Raw genomic sequence first — 16,014 nt, forward strand, 5'->3', positions numbered from 1 at the left:
TTTTTTTAACTTTTTTTAAAACTTCATTTCTGTTTATGACTGAATAGTGTTCCATTGTGTGGTTATGTGGACACATGTTTTCAGTTCTCTTGGTTGAGTCCCTAGGTGTGGCAATGCTGGCTTACATGGTAGCTCTATGTCTTGTGGAAGAATTTTCCACAGTGATTGCCTGACTTTACATAGCAGCGTTTTTATACATATTTGTTCTATGTTTGCAAAATGTGTACTCTTATACTAGAAATTTCCTTTTCTAGCTTCACCAAGATTCTTGTGACCAAATTTTAACTTGTATTTTCAAGGGAAAAGTCAATAGAAGAAAAATCCATTTAGCAAAATGAATCAACTATTTATATATATATATAGAATAGAATACAAAAATAAGTATAAACTTTATGTTTTTCAAAAGTTTGTGTATGACATGAAAGATTATAGAATATTTCTATTTTTAGGAGTAGAAACTGATTTTTTTTGGGTTAACCATCAGTATAGAAAGTTGACATTAAAAAAAGACACTAAAGTTCTCTTTTAGAAGTTATTTCCATTACTGTGCATAATCAAAGTGACTATTTTCAACATTAAGTGCAAACTGTGTTGTAAGAGATGTATTTCTATTTGACACATTCAGACTTTAACCCACAACACTGGAACTCACTACAAGATTCTTCCGGAAGGGACGAGAAGGCTGGCAAGATTTTTAGCGCCGTGTCTTGCCTGTGAGGTCATCAGCACACCCATTGTCAATGAGGTGCTGTTCCAGATGCACCTCATATTCCTGGTGAGTGCCCTCAGTGTGATTGCCTTCATTATTAACTATAAATAATGATATCATTATATCAATTAATATAATTTAATTATAAAGTGTCGCTCCCCCATTCACGGAGGAACGACACTGGACCCTGCGCTGTTCCTTTTGCCTGCTCGGCCCTTCCCGGGTTAGCTGCTGTTCCCTCACTCACAGAGGAATGACGCTGTCCTGGGTTAGCTGCCGGCCCCTCCACCTGCGTGGAAGGGTGGCACCCCCTGCCGCTTTCCCCACTTCCATGGAGGAGCGGCACACCGCCTGCTGGCTCTCTCGGGGGCTGCTCAGATGTTCCTCAGATGTTCCTGGTGCATGTTGTTTCTCTCCTCCTTTATAGTCCTCTTCCACCTATGTTCTGCTGCCCACATGCCGAGCACGCTGCTCTCCTCCAATCAGGAGCAGGATCAGCTCCTGCAGTTTATTGGTTGAACTGGAGGCAGCTGTGTAGAAGTTGTTTGGTCTCTCTCTCAGCGCCATATTGTGGGAGAGCAGATGCATAGAATAAGTCTTAATTCCAGTAACTTAGTATAGTCTCAGTTGCTCCCCACAATAAAGAATTATTACTATTTAATAAACATTGAATAATTTGCCTAACTGTTGGTGTTAGAGGTACAAATTATCTGACTGTTCCATGTGTCAAAAGCTAATCATTCTGGAAATTGTTGACAGTACCAGTGATCCTGTGACTCATTTTTACTACTAAAGAGGGAGCCTCTCTGCTATCCCCAGAATGCACCCACGTAATCACCTAATGGGCAACAGGCAACACAACCAAAGGCCCCAGATTGTTGCTGTCTTACTGCAGAGGTAGAGATGTGAGGATAGAAGCAGGGGTCAGAGAGAGGGAAAAGGGACTCAGCTGGGCACTGCTGGCTTTGACGATGGAAGGGGACCAGGAGCCAGCGAGTGCAGGCTACGTCTCCTCTAGTCTGGAAAAGGCCAGGCATCTGCTTCTGCCCTACACACTCCACAAGGGACACGAGATCTGTTTCCAACTTCTGATCTCCAGAACTGCAAGGCAGTAAATTCTTGTTGTTTTAAGCACTGCCTTTGTGTTAGAGCAGCAGTTGGAAACTCATACAAGGTTGTGGCTGAATGTCAAGGTCACATGTAACAGAAAAAAAAAAAGGTTTTGAAGACATTGAGCCAGTGCTCAGAGCAGTGAAGAGAGAGAGGTGTGGGAAGGAGACTGCTTATTTCAGAAATGCAATCAAGTCTTACTTATTTGCAGCAATGTGGGGGAAACTGCAAATTGCGCAGTTTATTCATAGGTTGTTTTAAAGAAATGGAATGATTTTTTTCAAAAAGGATTTATTTACTTATCTATCTATTTGAGAGACAGAGGGACAGAAAGAAGTAGAAGTAGAGAGTGAGAGAGCAAGAGCGCTCTTCTACCTGCTGGTCCACCCCTCAAAGGCCACAGCAACTGGGTTTGAGCCAGGCTGAAGCCAGGGTCAGGAATTCCATCTGGGTCTATCACAGGGGTAGCAGGGGCCCAAGCATTTGGGCCATCTCCTGGTGCTTTCCCAGGTACACTGGCAAGGGTCTGGATCAGAAGAAGAGCAGCTGGGACTCGATTCAGCCCTCCGATATGCAGTCTGGTGTTTCAGGTAGTGACTTAACCAGCTGCACCACATCTACAGAGGCAGGAAGAATCAGCAGAAAGGGGTTAAGGGTCAGAGGATTCAAACCCAACCAAAGCTGGCAAGCTTGGACCACATTGTCCAGTCTTTCTGAGTCAGTTCACTCTTGTGGGGAGCAGCCCGGACTGGACTGAGTTACTGGAATTAAGACTTATTCTATGCATCTGCTCTCCCACAATATGGCGCTGGGAGAGAAGTAAACAGCTTCCGCACAGCTGCCTCCAGTTCAACCAATAAACTGTAGGACTTGCTCCTGATTGGAGAGCAGCGTACTCGGCGTGTGGGCAGCCGAGTTGGGATTGGCGGAGGAGGACTATAAAGGAGGAGAGAGACGGCATGCACCAGGAACATCTAAGGGGAACATCTAGCTGAAGGAACACCTGTGCAGCCCCCGAGAAGAGCCGGCCGGCGGTGTGCCGCTCCCCTGCGGAAGTGGGGAATGTGGCCAGGGGGAACTGCCCTTCCACGGAGGTGGAAGGGATAGTAGCCAACCCGGGAAGAACCAGCAGCAAACCCGGGGAGGGCCGAGCAGACGAAAGAACAGCGCAGGGTTTAGTGTTGCTCCTCCACGAAGAGGGGGAGCGACAACTCTTATGTAGAAAGTCGAAAAAAAGTGTTATGCCCACACTTTTATATTATATAGAATTTATATATCTACCTTTATATATATGTATACATGGAGGCCCAAACTATTATAAGCAACACACCCTGGTTCTGTATATCCAAAATGACAAGAACTCATTTAACAAGCAGTGGTTGTAAATTCAAATTCACTTTGATTTTTGACAGCTTATTCCCAGAGCTTAACACTTCCTTCATATTTTCTCTTAATTTACTCAGTTACTGTACTGACATGCTAACCTGACCTTTATGGAAATTATCATGAATTCTAATACAGTGACTGAAAGGGGGACTTCCTTGTGCAAGTCAGTGAGTATGGGCTAGACTGCCCCTCCAGTCTCCCATATCCGAGCCAGATCCAAGGCTCTGCAAGCTCTCCGTGTTTACAGAGAAAAAAGGAAGGGCAGGAGGGTGGAGAAAGAGGGCTTGCTTAGAACATGTGGATTCAGAGAGAAGCTCCGGGCAGAATAAAGGACCAGGAAAGCCCAGGACTGGACTCCCGTTCTATCACCCATGGGGGTGGTGTAGCCTGAAGCTCCAACCATTGCTCTTTAGGGTCAGACGAGACAATGGATGTGGAAGCTCTTTGACAGATGTAAGCCCCAACAAATGTGGACCAAGGTTTAGTGATTTTTTTTTAAAGATTTATGATGTGTATTTGAAGGGTAGAATGACAGATGGGGAGAGATAATGGAGATCTTCCATCAGCTCGTTCACTTCTCAAGTGGCTACAACAGCCAGATCTGGGCCAGGCTGAAGCCAGGAACTGGCAACCCCATCCTGGTTTCCCACATGGGTGGCAGGGAGCTAAGTGCTTGGGCCATCTGCTGCTGCCTTCTCAGGCACATTAGCTGGGAGCTGGATTGGAAGTGGAGGAGCTGGGACTTTAACTGGCCCTCTGATACAGGATACTGGCATCACAAGCAGAGACTTCCACTATACCCCTAATGGTCTTTTTTGATTGGATGTCTCCTTTGTTAAAATTATAATAATGGTTTTTTATCCCATTCAGGTTTATGCCTCACTTATATGAGCTTGGACTCCTACCTCTTCCCTATTAAATATTATTTCTTTTCCAGCTTCCAAGCCCAGTTAGTGTTCCTTCCACCCTCCCCCCTTCTACTTGGTCTGCCTTAATGGCATCTGGAAGACACTGGTCTCAATGGTGTCCCAGAATGAAGCTGTCTTCTTCCATCTCTCCTCTGTTTCTCACTCTGAGAATCCTGTCTCCCTTCACTACCATCTATCCGGCGTCCCCTTCTGATGTCCCTGTGGTTAGAGTATGCTCCTGGTCCACGGTACAATGGGACCACAATAAAGGTGTTCAAAGAGGAAAGAGAACAAGGTATCCAGGCAAAGAATAACCTTCATCATGTCACCGATGGCAAATCGGCAGGTGGCAGCAGCCTATTAGAACTAAAACAAGTTTTCTGGAATTAATTCCTTTTTCTTTTTGTATGTTCCACATGAAAATGAGAAGTTTAATTAATCTGAATTTCTGTTTTTTGATAGGTCACTGATACTTATCCTCTTTTCTATACAACATGTCTATGGGGTAAGTACATAATTAGCTCTTATTGCATGTTGAAAATTCACCTTATTTGAATGCATGATTCTTGTTATACATTTAAACAAGTTACTCTCTAGGATACAATTTTCTCATTTTTAAATGGAGGATTGGACTAGATGGATTCCTAGTTTAATTTTGTGTTTTATAGTCAAGGCTGCCTGCTAAATTGCCTAGGTATTAGAGATTCTCTATCTTATGATTAACATAATCATCTCAGGTTTTTTTTTTTTTTTTTTTTTTTTTTTTTTTTTTGAGATAGCCACTGGGCCATCTCAAGATTAAGTAAAAAAGTGTAAGATTAAATCTGAAAATTTTAGCTCTGGAGAAAGATATCCTAGAACATTCTGTAATAAACCCTCTTGCCTCTGCGTTCTCATTAAAGAGTCTGAGCTATTAAACCCAACATCAGATGTTCCCAGGAAACCCGTCCTGGGTGGCCTGTAACTCAGGTTGGCCTTGAATCAGCTGCACAAGCCTTTCAGTCACTCCCATGAGCGCAGTGCCACTGTCCATAACCTCCAACCCAGCCAATCGTCACAGGTCTGTCCAAAGCAAATCTCGTAGAAAAGTACCTTCCATTCTCCTTTTCCTACCAGTGTGACACAGCAATCAAGGAATGAGGAACCCTCGGTCCTTGGCTCTGCCAATGACCAACCCTAACCTGTCCAAGATGCAAGTTCCTCCTATGTCAAGGGGGATGATGAGGCTTTTCTCAATTCTGTTCATCTGCGTTGAAGAGTGTCACCTGAAAAAATGAGTACAACACATATGACACATGCCTGTGTGTTTTTTTCAGTTTCTCTCACTACCTGATTCTTCTAGGTTTTTGTAATATATATTCTTTATTACTAAAATGTCTTCTGAGTTCTAAAATTCACTTCCTTTGTTTCTTTTATTCCACACATGTAAGTTTGATTCCTGAACCAAAGGTTGTTCTGTCCTGGACCTTCCCATCTGAGAGATCTCGCACAAGGAGTGGCTGTATTATGTGTAGTTGGGTTTTAAAATTAGATATAAATTAGTACAATATTAATGGGAGGCAATTTGGTATTACCAATGAGGATTAGTTTTTAAACTTTATTTATCTGAGGGGAGGAGAGAGCAAGTTGCCAGTCTGAGTTCTCTAGGTTCACTCCCCAAATGTGTGCAATGGCTGAGTCTGGGCCAGAGCTGGAGCTGGGAGCTGGGAATGCTATCTGCATCCCCCATGTAGGCGGTAGGGACACAATTACCTGGGCAGTCACTGCTACCTCCCATCGTCTGCATTAGCAGGAAGCTGAGCTGGAGTCAGGTGCCAGAGCTTGTCAGTCAGGAGAGCCAGGGATTGAACCCAGGGACTTCAATGTGGGATTCAGGTGTGTGTCTTCATCACTGAGCTAAACTTTTGTGTTCCTATTGATCAGAGTTTTAAATGCAAGTATCTATTGATATAGATAAATTATAGAACGATACATTCCTGTGTCAGTAGATACTTACATTTAAAACTGATTTATATACACAGATAAATGTGCAAGAAATTTGATTGCAGGGTAGTGTTCAGTAGCAAAACAAGGGAGCTACCTAAATGTCCATCAATAAAATGGGAGAAAAGATTTAAGGATCTGTATGTAATGAACAGCTATCTGGACCACTTTAAAATGATCTTGAAAAATATGATTATGGGAAAACAGCAAAGTACAGTACGACATACCATTTGGGTAAAAATAAACACATTAAAAGTCACCAAAAGTGTGTCTGTGCATTCGTGTGTATGTGTTCAGATGCTTGCATGAGTGATTGCTGTCTGAATATGCTTACTGATGGCCACAGATTTGAAGAGTAGCTTCTTCTGGAATGAACACAGTACAGAATTGAAAGAGAAAGCTTCATTTCCTGTTTATACTCATTTGTACTATTTACGATAATGTGTCTACATTGGTTTTCAAAAAATAAAATAGAAGTAAAACTAAAGTAAAAAGGTAGGACAGATTATTAAATTTATGGAAATTAATATATTCCTTTCTTAACCTTTCTATGCCAAAAATGTTTTCTTAAAAATACATGAGATAGGAGCCAGAGCAGTGGGTTATTTGTGACACCAGTATCCTATATCAGAGTGCTGGTTCAAGGCCCAGTTTGAGTCCCTGTTCAAATTTAGGCTAATCTGCTTCTAATGAGATTTCCTGCTACTGTGTCTAAGAAGGTAGTGGATGATGGCCCAAGAACTTGGGCTTCTGCCACTCATGTGGGAGATCAGGATGGAATTCCTGCCTCCTGGCTCCTGCTTGGCCCAACTCTGGCTATAGTGGCTATTTGGGGAGTGAACCAGTGAATAGAAGATAGATCGATTCTCTCTCTCTCTGCCTTTCAAATAAATAAATACATATTTTTAAACATCTGAGATAAGTACCTAGTATTTCTTTCTTTTCCTTGAAAAGTAACATGGGGTCTTTAGGGTGCAAGTTATCCTCAGTGAATGTGGTTTCTATTTTGAGTGTACAGTTGTTTAAGGCATCGCCCTTGGGTTTTTAATGGGTTTATACAATCTGTTTGTGAAGCATAGTCTTCCTCTATAAATTCAACCCATTCTTTAAATGTGCATCGCGATATGTCAATATAGAAAAACTTTGTAAAGCTTAAAAATCACCTCTTGTATATTTTTAAGTTGGTCCAAGTCAAAAGGTTCTAATTGACTGTTCCTGTTTCTTTATTAGAATCTGCTAGTATATCGTAAACTGACTCTCCACTGAAATGTAATATTGCTACAAACATCTCTGTGACACTTGGCGATCATAAGTAAAAATAATAACAAACTTGCCTTTTTTATCAAGCCATCTAATCAACTGACCTTTTTCTTTGATTATTTTGATATTTTGGTGAACATGTAGTAAGGAATTTCAAGTCCAACCTTGAATGAACTCAAGTGTTCAGACTAGTTACTTTAAGTGCTTTCCTGTTGTCCTGATATAACCTTGGGCATCAAATTTTGTTTAACCTCATCAAGGCTTTGAACTTACTGTCTCTGTATTCACAGATAAAGTGATTCTAAAACTAAAGAGGTATATATTTCTGAAACTTCAAATATATTTCTTAAGTTATTTAATTGCTGGCTCTTGTCAAGGTTCAAATTCTTAAATATTTTAATGACCCATGAGGATTTTGTTTGTAAAGATGTGTTTTTCATTAGTGCTTAAAGATATTTTCTTTTGGATTGTGTTGAGCTTATTTGTCCCCTCAAAAGAAGTCTAAATTGTGTTTGTAAAGAAATATATGCTAGACAGACTCTTCCCTTCCTTACACACATGCATCATATGTATGCATATGTACATGTATTTGTATGTTTTGAAATACTTATGTAGATAGACATGCATTTATATATATTAATATGTCTTCCATTAGAACTACAAATATTGATTCAATGTTCGTGTTTTGCCATTATAAATTGTTCTAAAGACTTAGGTTTAAAACCTTATGTTTAAAAAGATCTGTAAGTAATAGAAATGTGTAGTTACTATATAAATGTGCAGGCTGAACTTGGCAAGATTGTGAAGTAGGTAAAGGTTGCTTATGATGCCTCTGTATTCCATGCCCTGAGCTCCTAGCACCTGGAGTCACTTCAGCCACCACTTAAGGCTGTAAACTCCCACTTCCTCCCAACCCACAGTCCTAGACTGTGAGTGCACGCTCATTGTTCTTTTCCACTGCAGATGTGTCACAGAGACCCTGTTTGTCTGTAAGGGGCCTGTTTATGCAGATACTGAGACTATGCTTCTGTGTTGAAGTGGCTGATGACTGTGAATATGGACAGGATTTGTGAGAGCAGGTTGCTGTTTTGTGCACATGTGTGTGGTGATTATTAAGAATATTGAAAACTGGCCAGCGCCGCGGCTCACTAGGCTAATTCTCCGCCTTGCGGCGCTGGCACACTGGGTTCTAGTCCCAGTCAGGGCGCTGGATTCTGGCCGGTTGTCCCTCTTCCAGGCCAACTCTCTGCTGTGGCCAGGGAGTGCAGTGGAGGATGGCCCAAGTACTTGGGCCCTGCACCCCATGGGAGACCAGGAGAAGTACCTGGCTCCTGCCGTCGGATCAGCGCGGTGCGCCGGCCCCAGCGCGCCAGCCGCGGCGGCCATTGGAGGGTGAACCAATGGCAAAAGGAAGACCTTTTCTCTCTTTCTTTCTCTCTCACTGTCCACTCTGCCTGTCAAAAAATAAATAAATAAAAAAATAAAATGAAATAAAATAAAATAAAATAAAAAAGAATATTAAACTTAGCCTGATGTCGGGAGAAGGCCCAGTATCAGCAAATTGCAGGAAGAACCACTTCCACCTGAGGCCAAGGCTGTGACTGGGGAACTGTGCTAGGAGTGATGGGTTGAGATAGCCCTAGAAGTAAAGAGGGAAGTCTGGGAAAAACGCCAAGCTTATCCTTTGAACTGGACTATACCATGCACTTAGGGTTTGCCTAACTGGATAGTTACACTCTCAGACTGTTCACAATTAAATAAAGTCTTACAAGGAGAGAGAAATTGCACAAGATTCTAGTTAGTGGTTTAAGGAGGAATATTTCGCCCCTCCTCCAGGGTCCTCAGTTTTGAAGCTTCTTGCTCATGTGATCAACCCTCCTTACTACAGAGCCACTTTCTCTATTTAAGTACTAGTCTTTTCTTCCACAATTCAAAGGTAAAAGTATATTATGGAAATTCTGTGAGTTAGAAAACCAAGAGTGCTTATTCCACTGTATACATTATGTTCCCAGCTAAGAGATGAGTGCTGGTATACTAAATAAAATGCTTTATTTTCCAGAGTGGAAAGAAATATGCTGCTCCTTGTGGAGGGAGAGATTGCTCTGTCTGCCAGTGCTTTCCTGAAAAGGGGTCTCGGGTAAGTCATGTGAAAACCAACATGGACAGCATACCTGAGCTTTGAACCATTGTGAATATTTAAGCAGTCCCGGCTGGATTCTTTGCATGTTTTGGCACTCGGTAATGTCTGCCTTTCACAGTCAAAGTTGGTTGCATTTTGATAAGCAATCTCAGTTATATTAGAGCATGTGTTGGGCTTAGAAGGTATCAGGGAAGCAGATTCACCCAGTGATCTGTGGGACTCCAGTCCAATGAAGTGCCTGTGAAGAGAATCTCCCAGTGTCCCTCAATGCATACGAGGTCAGCATCTTGATAATGCTGTTGCATATCAGCATGTTTCAAGGCTCTGAGAACTGTGCAGTGAATGATAAAGAGCACCTGTTTAATTTTGCTCAAAATAGTCTTCCAGACACTTGATCATAAAACACTTGTGGGCAACACTTACTGAAACCAATGCAATGGTATGCTAGTGGAAGTGACTGCTGCGTGAACTGTGTGCTAATTACTGATCAGGGACTGTAGTTCATTGGCTTCTCACAACAACCTTTGCAGTGCATGAGACCAAAGCACAGAGCAGTCAGTGTCTTGCTCTAGTCCACCCAGAACTGTGCTCTTGGTGACTGTTAAACTCTGATCTACAAAGCATGAGAACCCTCTTAGCTGCTGTCTATCCAGTCTCTTGAACACTTATGAACATCTCCTGTATGTTCTGTCAGCAGCTGTTGGCAGCCCATGGATTCATTTGCACTGAAGTAGTAGATCAAACAGTTCTTTGATTAAAACTACTCCCATGATCTCATCAGGAACAAGGGTGTTTTAAAAGCTTTGGACAACTTTTGAGTTGTCTCATTTGACAATGACATTTCTGAGTGTCTTCATCCACTCAGGCTGCTCTACCAAAATTCCAGAGACCGAGGAGCTTAAGCAACAGAAATTTCTTTCTTGCAGTTCTGGTGGCTGCAAGTCTAAGATCAAGATGCTGGCAGACCCGGTGGCTGGTGGGAACCTGCTTCCTGGTTCACACATGGCCACCTTCTTGTAGCCTCATCTGGCAGAGAGGGAGAGGGAGAGGGAGAGGGAGGGGGAGGGGGAGGGGGAGGGAGGGAGGGGGAGGGGGAGGGAAAGGGAGGGAGGGGGAGGGGGAGGGAAAGGGAGGGAGAGGAAGGGAGGGAGAGGGAGAGGAAGGAAGGGAGAGAGAGGGAGAGGAAGGAAGGGAGAGGGAGGGAGAGAGGAAGGAAGGGAGAGGGAGGGTGAGGGAAAGGGGAGGGGGGAGAGGGAGAGGACACTCTCTGGGCTCTCTTTTATGGAGCCACTAGTCTCATTCATGAAGACTCTACTGATAACCTAATTACCTTTCAAAGACCATATAATCTAGTACTATCCCACTAGGGGTTAGAATTTCATCTTATGAATTTTGGAGGGGTTGAAACATTCAGTTGATTTCACTGTATCAATTGTACTAGGTAGTCATAGATCATTTCCTGTGGCTGCGCTACTACAGACTGAGTTCAAATTATGTTTAAAAAGCCTTTCTTTTTTGTGAGTCTATTTATTTTCATTGAAATGCAAAAAGAAAATAGTCTTAGTGCATCTAAATTTTAAGACCTTTGAGCTTGGGCACTGCCATCCCCCTTGCCTCAGGAAGGGGATAGGAGACTGCAGGACAAAGAGGAACAGCGGCTTTGCTGATGCCAGCTTGGTGACTTCTCTGATTTAAATGAAGCTAATGCTGTTTTAGCAGGTGTGCTGTGTGCCTTTACAAACCTCAGCCTTTCTAAATCAGTGGGTCCCAGCTTGGAGTAATGTTGTCTCCCACCAGGGGCCATTTGGCAACGTTGAAACATTTTTTGGTTGTCACAGCCAGGTAGAGGGTTTGCAACTGGTGGCCAGGAGGCCAGGGATGCTGCAGCTGACAGTGCCAAGGCTGAGAGGCCCTGCCCTGAGCCCACGTTGGTTCTGTGGTGCCAAAGCCATCATTGTTCCCACCTCTCAGCATAGGGACCCTGAACTCCCAAGATTTCTGATTAACGTGCTGGTGCTTGTGGCAGCCAGGAACAACATCCAGGTGTCTGGCGTCAACTCCGGATTTGCTCCATGATTGTGGAAAGATGATTACACTTAGGTTCCAACACCTGGGCTTTTGTGTAACTTTGTGAACTCAGGTGGGCACTCCCATGTGACCAAGCCACTGTTTTCTCGCGTTTACCCTAAGGGTCCTTTCCTTCTGTTTCTGTGGTTATTAAACAAGCACTAGCTTGTGCTTGTGTACAGGCTGCACCTGGCAGGCTCACGGTGCTGCGTTCTCTGTGCTGTGTGTGTGTCCCTGTCCCTGGGTGGTCAGGAAGTCCTGTGTGTACAACCCCAGGGAACCTCTGTTGTTCCCGAGATGGATGTGGGAGCTGTGAAAAGTGCCGCTGATGCTTCCCAGATGAGCATTTGGGAGCGAGGCCCTGTGCATGAGTGGCGGGGGGCGGGGGGCATTTGGGAGGTGGACACTCTCAGGTTCTCAGCAGGCAGCCACCCTCCTGACTGCAGGGCCCACTCAAGGTGGCCTGTGGAAATAGGAGCCCACTAAATTCCAGAGGGCTATGGGATCTCCCCCAGGCTGCACATTCCTAAGAAGGATGTTATTCCTCTCTCATGGCTTTAATGCCCAGTGGGAGGGTATTCCCGCCTTTATCAAAGCTGCTATGTTGAAAGCAGTTGTTGACCAGCAAGGCCAGCTCTGTTTTTACCACTTCAACTAGAGACAGGAACTAGAGTTTGAAGTGGAGCTGGGGGGTGTCTCAGGCAGAGAACCAAGGGTGGGCTCCCGCGATGCCACAGAATAAAGCTTGGCCTCATCCACACACTACCAGAGGCCACTGTCCAGCCTCAACTTAGTTGTTCATCTATAGCCACCATGACTGCTCTTTGGCCTTCTGCAACTATACCAGTTGGCCACTCACTCTCTTGAAGGTAATCTTAGCATCCCCACCTCTCTCTTTCTGAATGCCTTCCCACTTCCACCCTGCTCTGTCTTTCCTGCCCTGACCAAAGCTCACCCACAAGGCCTCCCTGCTCATCCCAGCCAGTGCTGCCCTCTCCCTCCTGGGCCCCACAAGCTGGCTCTTACCTGGTTCTCGTCTGTTTTCCTTCTACCCAGCTCTGTGGCTTTGGTTGGGTCTGAGTGAGGATGTGCCTGTCTTCTTGATTAGCTGCAAGCCTGCATCCAAACATGGTCATGGGAACCCGTGTATGAGTTTATCCTGACTCTTAATGTGGGGAGCAACCCGGACTAGACTAAGTTACTGGAATTAAGACTTATTCTATGCATCTGCTCTCCCACAATATGGCGCTGGGAGAGAAGAAAACAGCTTCTACACAGCTGCCTCCAGTTCAGCCAATAAACTGTAGGACTTGCTCCTGATTGGAGGAGAGCAGCGTACTCGGCGTGTGGGCAGCCGAGTTGGGATTGGCAGAGGAGGGCTATAAAGGAGGAGAGAGACGGCATGCACCAGGAACATCTAGGGGAACATCTAAGGGGAACATCTAAGGGGAACACCTGTGCAGCCCCCGAGAGAGCCGGCCGGCAGTGTGCCGCTCCCCTGCGGAAGTGGGGAAAGTGGCCAGGGGGAACCGCGGAGGTGGAAGGGATAGTAGCCAACCCGGGAAGAACCAGCAGCAAACCCGGGGAGGGCCGAGCAGACAGAAGAACAGCGCAGGGTCCTGTGTCGTCCCTCCACGAAGAGGGAGAGCGACATAATGGTGCCGTGACTTGGATATGAAGCCTAGGCAGGGTTTAGTGTCGTTCCTCCACGAAGAGGGGGAGCGACACTTAACCCATTGTGGACACTCTAGAAATTAAGTTGTCTCCTTTGTTTCTCCCTTTTGGGAACTGGGGTTCACTTTCCTTATTTCTTTGTGAATAATCACAGAGGTGGTATGTAATAGGGAGTTAATACACACATCAATAAATTAAAATTCAGACTACAGCCTGGACAGGTTCTGGAAGCCTGTGCCTGAGGCCAGGCCAACATGCAGAGGATCTGCCGTAGCCAAGAGAATAGGGGAATAGACTTCTCTGGGGGCATCTCTACCCCTTGTCTTTCCCCCCACATGCTGAACTGAAATCCCGTTATTGAGGGCATAATCTCACATAGTTCAGATTCTCCTGGGAAATTCAGGAGCCAGAAATAAACACTTTCAAAAGCAGTTACGCATATGACTGTTGCTGCACTCAGACCTTATAAGGAAGGGCACAGTGGTTTCCTGGAAAGCGCTTGGGATGGAAACAGGAGAGTGCCCCTTAGCCTGCTGAACTTTCTTCAAGTTCAGTAGTACTCTCACCTGGGGAATTAAAGTTTGCATGGGAGGGCTGGTCCTGTCCCTGTCAGCTCTACCATTTCATGGCTGTGACATGGGCATGGGTTTTCCCATGTGACACCTGCTTAGCTGGTTTCTAAAATGATTTGTGCTTATGCTCCAACATTTCTCCATAGCTCTTCACCATTTTTCTTCAAGGATGTGGATGGGGTGGCATTGGCCAAGATTTTCTATTCTTCTTTATTGGCTCCAAGGGTGGAAGCTCTGTGTATTTAGCGGTTCCCCTCCTTGCAGGAAAACTCACCTTTTCTGAACAAGAATGAAAACTTCTGCCTTAGTAACTAGCCTGATGATAAAGGTACTATCTGTAGCTTTTTTTCCATAACAAAATAGATTCATATTCTTTGCCATTCAAGGAAATTCAGCATTAGTGAAGTCAGCAGAATGTTGTGATGCAAGAACTTTGCATATAAGGAGGCCAAATGGCTTAAAACACAAGAATTGTTTGAGTTCTTTGATTTGACAAACCAAGTCTAACATTTAACAAGTCCCTCTTTCCTCTGGGAATTTTAAATCACTAAAAAAATGTAGTTTTGCTGCTATCTCCTTCATGTCTGTGTTTACACCCCTAAGAGCTTGAGTTCCCTGATAAAAGTGGAATTTACTTGGGGAATTTTAATTACTTTTAACATTTTTTATGTCATCATTATTTGCACATAAAGTTCTAAACCTCACTGTCTTTATCACTCTCCCAGCTGTGTTTCAGGACACTGTCTACCTGAAGTTTGAGGAATGGTGCAGAGTAGTAATTCCTGTGTCCCAGAGGTCACACAAGTCAGTCACGTTCCACTCTGGAGAAGCAAGGGCCAGCGACAGTTGGAGGTGGGGAAAGTCAGTCTTCTCCAACTCCGCAGTGTTTTGCTTCTGCTTTCCCATCTTTCTTGCCACATCTTCCTCCTTCAGGAACTCCCTGCCTCATTGGTTGTTGTAGCAGAATCTTCAGAGGCACTGGACTGTGCCGCCTCTACAGCACAGTTGGTTGTCTTGAGTAAGGGTTGGCCTGGGATGGGACCGTTGGCGCTGGCGACTGTAAAGGCAGCAGAATACAGAAGTTTTCTAAAACCTAGTGCCTAGCAATTTCCCTGGGGGGAGTTCTGCTCACCAGTGCGCATGTTACAACTTCAGCATAGCCTGCTCAAGTGTTCTCTGTCAGGGACAGTGACTGTGATTGTTGAAGGATGGAAAACTCGTGAATGGTAAAGAGATCAATCTTCTGTTGTAGGATTTCCTATGCAGATGCTTGTGGAAGTTTTTCTCAACAGGATTTTAGAGGCCTGGGGTCAGGGGCAGGAGGGGAGGGTCCTTGCCTATTATATTCTACTCTGTGTGGTCTATTAATCATAGCAGCAGAAGTAGCAGCAATAGCTACACTGAAGGATAATTGCTACTGAGCAATGTTGTTCTCTGTGTGCTGACAAATCTCTCATGAAGTCTAGCATTTGTGTATGAGAAAGAACAAGCTTATCTCTGCCTACTACCCGGTAGGATGCATTATGTATTTTCCAAATGGGCCAAGTGTATATGCAAAACTAACATAACAAGGTCTCCTGTGGAAATCATCTTTGCAGTTTGTGTCTGAAGGTAGGTTTCAGCACGTTTCCCCAGATTTCCCAGTGGTCACCCCCTACATCATTAGTGATTTGCATCAGGGTCTTTGGTCTTCTCATGTGAAGTTCAACTCCATAGCAATAACTGCAGAGCTGAGCAACTCAGTGTGAACCCAGGCCCGGCCAGTGAGGAGCTCAGCAAATGTGTACTCGAGAGGAGCAAGGTCATTACTGATATTGTCCAGGTAGCCTTGTTACTGGTGAGAAACAAGGGCTAGCGGTACAGGGGACATTCCAGGGGAAGTATTCCATATAGGAAAATGGGAAGCAGTGAGTGTAAGACACCTCTCTAGTGCAAGGGTAACATCTGGCAAAATTAGTTAAAATGTGGAATTGTAAAAATTTCAGAAAAGAAAGCAAATGTTTTCTTTCAAATATCATTTTCAATAATTTGCCAAGGAATCTACAAGGAACCAGATATATCTCTAACTCCTTTGTTACACAGTCTTTTTGAACAGATCTATTTGAAATTCAGAGGGAAACACACAGACGGAGAGAGGGAGGGAAAGAGAGTGAGGGAGAGAGACGGGGAGGGGGGCAGAGAAATATCTTCCATCCACTGGTTCAC

The 16,014-nt window shown here is 44.4% G+C and overlaps 1 protein-coding gene across 5 annotated transcripts in view; it reads left to right on the plus strand.

The window, feature by feature from the left end:
• Positions 1–16,014, plus strand: part of COL4A4 (collagen type IV alpha 4 chain) — a 180,366-nt gene that overhangs the window by 37,336 nt on the left and 127,016 nt on the right. For all 5 annotated transcript variants that reach the window (XM_070070110.1, XM_070070109.1, XM_070070107.1 and 2 more), the window contains 3 exons: positions 626–775; positions 4,576–4,618; positions 9,416–9,493. In XM_070070110.1, the coding sequence (XP_069926211.1) occupies positions 741–775; positions 4,576–4,618; positions 9,416–9,493 (156 nt within the window). In that variant the 5' untranslated portion in view covers positions 626–740. The remainder of the gene's footprint in view (positions 1–625; positions 776–4,575; positions 4,619–9,415; positions 9,494–16,014) is intronic.

Source organism: Oryctolagus cuniculus, chromosome 3, assembly GCF_964237555.1.
Source record: "Oryctolagus cuniculus chromosome 3, mOryCun1.1, whole genome shotgun sequence".
In the NCBI taxonomy this organism is placed as follows: Eukaryota; Metazoa; Chordata; class Mammalia; order Lagomorpha; family Leporidae; genus Oryctolagus; species Oryctolagus cuniculus.